Source organism: Lepus europaeus, chromosome 3 (genome assembly GCF_033115175.1).
Source record: "Lepus europaeus isolate LE1 chromosome 3, mLepTim1.pri, whole genome shotgun sequence".
NCBI classification, from domain to species: domain Eukaryota; kingdom Metazoa; phylum Chordata; class Mammalia; order Lagomorpha; family Leporidae; genus Lepus; species Lepus europaeus.
The window spans coordinates 30,929,584-30,936,727 of NC_084829.1; the positions used below are offsets into that span (position 1 = coordinate 30,929,584).

At 48.9% G+C, this 7,144-nt stretch overlaps 1 protein-coding gene across 3 annotated transcripts; it reads left to right on the top strand.

Moving 5' to 3' along the window:
- The first annotated feature begins 287 nt into the window (after window positions 1–287).
- Window positions 288–6,723, top strand: PRR3 (proline rich 3). Of its 3 annotated transcripts, none has more exons than XM_062185647.1 (5): window positions 288–635; window positions 838–954; window positions 1,646–1,708; window positions 4,145–4,253; window positions 4,697–4,784. In XM_062185647.1, the coding sequence occupies exons 2-5, from the start codon at window positions 855–857 to the stop codon at window positions 4,704–4,706; spliced, it is 282 nt and encodes a 93-aa protein (XP_062041631.1). In that variant the 5' UTR covers window positions 288–635; window positions 838–854; the 3' UTR covers window positions 4,707–4,784. The 3 variants fall into 3 exon arrangements, with proteins under 3 accessions (XP_062041631.1, XP_062041623.1, XP_062041640.1); XM_062185639.1 differs by having other exon boundaries at window positions 315–635; window positions 4,145–4,435; window positions 4,697–6,722; XM_062185656.1 differs by lacking the exon at window positions 288–635 and having other exon boundaries at window positions 4,145–4,435; window positions 4,697–6,723.
- Window positions 6,724–7,144: the final 421 nt, after the last annotated feature.

Consider the following 7,144-nt stretch of genomic DNA (forward strand, 5'->3'; position numbering starts at 1 on the left):
GCAGCGGCGGTGGAGGAGGAGGCGCGCGTGGGAGGATCGGGCCCGCTCCGTCACGGACGCTACCAACGGGCGCCCGCAGGAGGGGGGACGCGTGTCATCACTACCTTGCGCTCCCGGGAGAAGCTACCACTCACCTGGCGGGGGCGGCCGAGCGGAGGGCGGGCCCAGCTACCTTCGGAGGGAGGGGGCGTGGACGCGCCGAGGCGACGGCACCGAGCGGGGACTGGCCTGGGTGGAAAGCGGAGACGGAGCGCCCCGAGAGGGAAGCCCGCTTGCTGGCGACCCGTGGGGCACGGCCGGAGGTCTTAAGGGGCGGGTGGCGTTCGGCCGATTCCCGGGCGCGGACCTGCTGGGACCCGAATTTCGATGCTAAGAGCGGGTCTGCAGACCCCAGGCGCGGGCGGGAAGGGAGACCCAGGTGGGACAAGGACTTTTGGAGGGAGGTCAGAGGGCACCGAGTTGTGCCTGCGGCTGTTCCCATGGTAACAGGGCACCGGAAGTGGCGACGTTAGGATGCGACAGCCAGCTCTCTCCTCAGGCCGTCTGGCCCGAAAGCCGGTGGGCTCTGTAGCACACTGTGGTGTTTCTCGGCGGAGGAGAGGGCATTTGTAAGCACTTGGAGAGATGCAGCAAAGGTAAGGTTTGAGGTGGCCGCCGTGCCTAGCAGAGCCGGAGCCGGGCGGTTTTCGGGCGGGTGCGGCCGCGGCAGGGGCTGCCCGCTGCCTCCCGGAAGTGGAATGGCGGGCGCCTCAGCCCCGCTGCCCACCGGGCTCCCTCCGGAAGCGGAAACAGCTCCCAGCGTGCCCCTTCCTCATTGCCCTCCAAATCCCGCTGCAGCCATTGCCGCAGCCACGATGCCGAAACGAAAGAAGCAGAATCCGCAGCCGCCGCCACAGCAGCCCCCACGGCCCGAGCGGGAGGAGACTGGAGACGAGGAAGATGGTTGTCCCATGGGTAAGGGAGCGCACGTTCTCGGCAGCCGGGCCAGGCTGGGGCCAGGGACTAGGCAGGTGCGGGGGAGGGGGCGCTCACGGAAGGCGCGAGGGCGCACGCGCAGGGGAAGGGGCTGTCCTGCATGCAGCTTTAAGCCAGGAGTTTACTCACCTGAACTCCTGGCCTTGACCCGGCCCCCAAACCTTTCTGGAGGAGGCGGGGGAAGAGAGGCCAAAGTGCGGAGTGCGCAGCCGCGGGAGGAGAGGGGCGCGATGTTGCAGGTTGTGGCGGGTGGGAGCGCAGTCTGAAATCAAACTAGGAGGGTAGAACGCTGTGTGGCCGCCTTTTAAGCACTCCCCTGGGGGAGGGGGAGGGGGAAGGGAAAAGAGCTGTCTGATTGGCCAGCAGTTCAGGTGGGGGATTGAATTAGCCCTGGAATTACCTAGGATGTTGTGGATTGCACCAGTATGAGGGAAAGACAGTGCTCAGCGTCATTCCTGCATGACCGGGTTTCCTGAGTGCTTTCTTGCAGAGCATGGAAACAGCTTGGCAGAGGAAAGGGCCCACAGATGGGGTGAGAATGTGCAACACTGATGATACATAGCTCACTTCACTGATTGAGTTAAGGAGTGCATTCTAGAAGAACATCTGAGGACAGGATCATAGCCCTTTAAGTCCATTCTGATGACGGTATTTTCATGTCTACTCTTAGGACCACCCAGCCTTCTGGGCCCTCCCCCCATGGCCAATGGAAAGCCTGGTGACCCCAAGTCAGGTGAGGAGGAGGGGACCCGGATCCTTGTATTAGATGCTGGAGAAGGGTGCAAGAGAAGTGAAACCTAGCAAGAATTTCACATCTTACAATCCAGGATTCGATGCTTAAGTGAATGGAGAGAAGTTATGCATTCACAGACTGGAAAAATCAATATTGTGAAAATGTCAGTTCTTCCCAAATTGATCTGTAGATTGAATACATTTCCAGTCAGAATCCTTGTGTTTTTGTGGAAATAAGTATTCTATAGTATTGGCGTGAAAATGCAGGGGATCAGGGTGAGAGACTGTCAAGACAGTGTAAGTGAGGGGGCTACTCTGAACATCAAGACTTTTTGTAAAGCTACAGTGTTTACGGCTGTGACTTTCATGCAACAGAACAGATTAAAAAGTCAAGTAACAGGCCCACACATAATGAAGGTGCCTCAAAAAATTTATGGAAAACAGTTAAAACATAAGTTATCTTGGTGCCTAAAATTTTGAAAGTGCATGCATGTTTTTTTTCCTAATATGTGTTTTCCGTGAACTTTTTGACGTCTTCATGTGTATGAGCTCTTCATTTATAAAGTTAGAACTGAAAAAGTGGTCTTTTCAATAAATGACGCTAGATCAGTTGGATAGTCGTGTAGGAAACGAATGGAATTTAACCTCCTCACAGTCTTAAAAATAACAGTACTAGTTGGACTGCAGATCTAAGTATAAAAGGTAAAAGAAAAGTTATTGTAGAAAGTAAGTGTATCTTCTTGGTCTTAGAGTAGCTAACAGTTCTTATATGAGAAATACACATACACAAATTATAAAGAAAAGATTAATATATTCAATTACATTAGGTAACATAAACTTCTTTTAATCAGATGACATTGATTAACAGGAAGCCATAGAGTAGAAGACGATATGTTCAACAAATGTAACCAATAAAGAGCTCTTATCTGGAATATAAGAAGAACTCTTCCAGACAGTTCATTGGAAAAATTGGCAGAAGACCAGAACAGATACTGGAGATCTGAATGGACCCAAACTGTGTGAACTAGTAGTCGACATCATTAGTCATCAAATACAGAATGAAAACATACCACGTTGGAGTTGGAACTCGTATGCATTATTGATGGGATTGTAAAATGGTACAAGCACTATGGAAAACAATATGGAATTTCTTCAAAAACTTAGAACTACCATATGATCCAGTCCCACTTGTGGATATATATCCAAAATAATTGAAAGCAGGGTCTTGAGGAGATGTTTGCCCACCTATGTTCGTAGAGTATTCCCAGTAGGCAAGACCTGGAAGCAACCCAAATGTCCATTGATAGAAGAATGGATAAGCAAAGATAAAAGTACAATGGAATACCTTAAAAAGGAAGAACATGCTGTCACATAACTACAACCCAGATGAACTTGGAGACTTTCTAAGTGAAATAAGCCCGTCACAGACAAATGCTGTATGATTCCACTTACATGAGGTATCTCAAGTCAAACTCATAGAAACAATAGAATGGTGGCTACCAGGGGCTGGGGGGCAGAGGGATGGAGGAAAGGGAATTGTTTAATGGGTACAGAGTTTAAGTTTTGCAACATACAGTTCTGGAGATCTGTTTCACAACATGAATATAGTTAACACTATTGAACTGTACACTAATACATAATTAAGATGGTACATTTTTAATGTTTTTTAACCACAATAAAAGGCAAAAAACAACTCACCACTTTTCACATTCACCAGAATGGCAAAATCAAAAAGAATGCTCATAGCAAGTGTTAAGCCTGTGTGATAATTGCTGGTGGGAGTGTAAATTGGTACAAACATTTTATAACAAAGCTTGACATTATTAAATTTGAGCATACATATGCTCTATGACTCAGCAATACCTACATATACTCAACAGAAATGCATGCATACGTATGTGTAACAAAGACATGTATAAAGATGTTCATAGCAGCATTTTTCGTTATAGCCCCAAACTGGAAGCCACCCACATGTCCATCATCAGTAGAATGGATAAATCAGTTGTTATGTATGTATGCAATGGGAAACTACACTGCAATGAAAATGAACGAACTGCTACTGGCAACCGGATGAATCTCACAAATACGATGTTGGCGAAAGAAGCCAGACACAAAAGAATGCAGACTGTATGATTCTATTTATGCGAAGTTCAAAAACGGGCAAAAACTAACCTGTGGTGTGAGCAGTCAGGACAGCATTACGTTTGGGAGGGGGGAGGAGCATGGGGGCCCTCTTGAAGTGCTAATAAGGCTCTATCTCTTCACCTGGGTGGTGGAAACACAGCCTTGTTTACTTTGTGGTAACGGAGTTTGACACTTAAAAGTCTGTGCATCTTTCTGTCTATATGCTGTACTTCAATAAAAGGGGAAAAAACAGGCTTCCGAGTCGGGCTAAACTGCTTGCTGATTGCCTTTCTGTGTCTTTCTCTTTCTCCAGCTTTTCACAGAGGTCCTCCGGGAACAAGAGGACCAATGATTCCACCGCTGCTGAGTCTCCCTCCTCCTCCCCGGGGTAGAGGCCCAATGCGGGGAGGCCTTGGCCCCAGGTGTGGTCCATATGGTCGTGGTTGGTGGGGGGTCAACACTGAACCTCCTTTTCCTGGGCCGGGCCATGGGGGTCCCTCCAGGGAAAGCTTTCACAAAGAACAGAGAAACCCTCGAAGGCTCAAAAGCTGGTCTCTTATCAAGAATACCTGCCCACCTAAGGATGGCCCCCAGGTTATGGAAGGTGAGGTCCATTTTGTTATACCCGTACACACTGAGTGAGTGGCCTCATTTCCAGAATGCCTGTGACTCCTTTGGGATATCCTTTTCCTGTTGAAGTAGGAGTGGCCCTGATTGCTTTCTCTCTCAAGAGAAAGACCACCATGCCCAAATAGCTAGAAATGGCGGGGAGTAGGAAATCTGACCTCCTCTGTTTCTGCATGTCATTACAATTGCTTCCTTTTTTTCTCCGATTTTAAACTGCCCAATTTTCACTTGTTCACAGACAAATCTGACCGCCCTGTCTGCCGACACTTTTCCAAAAAGGGCCACTGTCGCTATGAAGACCTCTGTGCCTTCTACCACCCGGGCGTTAATGGACCTCCTCTGTGAGACTGTGCCTTCCCGTCCAGGGTGGAAGGAGCCCTCTGTGACCTCGTGGCCATGCATTTCCCTGTGGCCCTGTGGTGGCTACTGTGAGGCTCTTCTGCCTACCCCCATCTGCCACCTTTCCCGTCTGGGGTCCAAAGTGAGTCATCACCTGTGCGTGGTGTCCACGCTTTCTTCTGATCCAGCCTCCAGAGACTGGCCTTCAGGACCCCGTCGTTGCTCCCTTCAACTGCCTCCTGGATCCTACCCCCTCGCCAAGTGACTGCTAAACAGGAAACCTCTTTGGTTGGTGCTGTTTCTTGTACATCTGTCCACCTGTTCCCCAGTACTGCCCTCAATTCCTGAGAGCCCTGGAGTGCTTTCCTACCCCCTCTAACTGCTTGTTTTTTAAGTCTCTCACTTTTTTTTTTTTTTTTTTTTTTTTTTAATGTGACATCCTCAGTGTTGTCAGCTGCTTGTGAAACTCCAGGTTGCCTGATCTGGGGTCAAGTTTGGGGGACTAGTTCAGAGGTCCTACCTGAAAGGCCCCTCTCCCTGCTTTTGGATTCCGTAGTTTCTCTGTCAGTAGCATGATCCCCGCCGCTATGGTCTGTGACCGCTGTGCTTTGTGAAACTGTGCAGCCCCCTCGTAGCCTTTCTCAGTGTCCGTGGCATTTTTGTGACTTCTCAACACTAGAATACGTTTTTCTGCCAAAATGAGTGAAGCTCATGGTGCCCTCTTAACTTTCCCTCCAACATGGGAGAATTGTGAAGCTTTCTACAAGACTGCCTCCCTGCTCCTTCCCATTCCCCTGGTGTTGGCTATTCCAGGTCTGACATGGGCCTCTGGGCCCCGTCTAGTTCCTTTCCAGCCCACTTCAGTTTCACTGTCATCATGAGGCCAGCGGCCCTCTCATTGGAATTCTGTGAATCCCACCTGGCCTATCTTTGGGTGGAACCTGGACAGTACTGTTGCCCTCTCCCAACCCTCTGTCCACATCCCTGGCACTGGTTGTTTTCTGTGAAAACAGCAGTGAACAGGTTCAGTCTTGAACTGGCCCTGAAGAAATGGGTCAGGAGTTAGGTGGCAGGAGGGTTGGAGGAGAACCGTTGGAAAACTGAGAATGAATTTTTTTTTCTTTTTAACTTTTTTTTTTATATATATTAGTAATAAATGCAGTGGAAACGAACATTTTCTTTACTCCCTGTGTTCCGGTCATCTTTGGAGGTGCAGCTGCTGTTCTTCATGGAGTCCATCAGCTCATTCTTTGTTCAGTTCACGCACAGTGGTAATGGACAGTGACAGAGCTTATGTTTCTTCCAACATGAAAGAACTGTTGAGATCCCATTGGCCTGGAGCTGGCCGCAGTGTTTTCAAAGGCAATGTTTTGTAGACTGGAAGAAAAGTCAAGTGATGGGGGTGATTTTTAAACATTTTACCTATGTTTGTAAGTTTGGTGTTTATGGAGTGGTAATAAGAAGTAGTCTTCAAGTATCCATGGACCAGGCAATGTACTATGCATTAGAGATAACAAGCAAAACCAAGGAATTTTAAATCTACAGAAGAAGACACGTTCATCAAATCACAAATACATAAAAAAGTTAACACCTGTCAAAAAGGCTATGAAGCAGCAGGTTAAGCCACTACTTGGGATGCCCACATCCCGTACTTACGGGAGTGCCTGGGATCAAGTCCTGCCCACACCTCCTGCTTCAGTCCTCTCCCTGCTCAGGCACCGGGGAGACCACAGATCAAGTCTCGGGCATTTGAGTAGCTGCCACTGGGATGGAGTTCTGGCTCCTGGCTTCAGCCTGACCTATTCCCAGCTGTTGTGGCATTTGGAAAGTGAGCTAGTGGATGGAAGATTTCTCTCCCTGCCTTTCGAGTAAATTTAAACATAAGTGAACACTGAACGGAAACAGTGAAAGGGGCATGTAGTAAGTGTCAGAGAAACAGTACTAATGCTAAGATTGGAAGAGATGCTTTGGAATGGTAACAGTCCTAGCTGCCTTTTATGACGTGTAAACAAATACATAAAGTAGGTAGCTGCATAAACAGGCATGCTGTTCATGTTAATGCTGGAGGCTGCCGGCACTGCAGCATAGTGGATGAAGCTGCTATTTGTGGTGCCAGCATCCCAGATGGGCACTGGTTTGAGTCCCTGGTGCGCCACTTCTGATCCAGCTCTCTGCTATTGACTAGGAAAGGCAGCAGAGGATGACCCAAGCCCTTGGGCCCCCACCTGGGAGACCTGAAAGAAGCCCCCAACTCCTGGCTTCAGATCGGCCCAGCTCTAGCTGTTGGGGCCGTATGGAGACTGAAGCAGTGGATAGCACTCTGTAACTCCATGAATCTTTTAGGGGG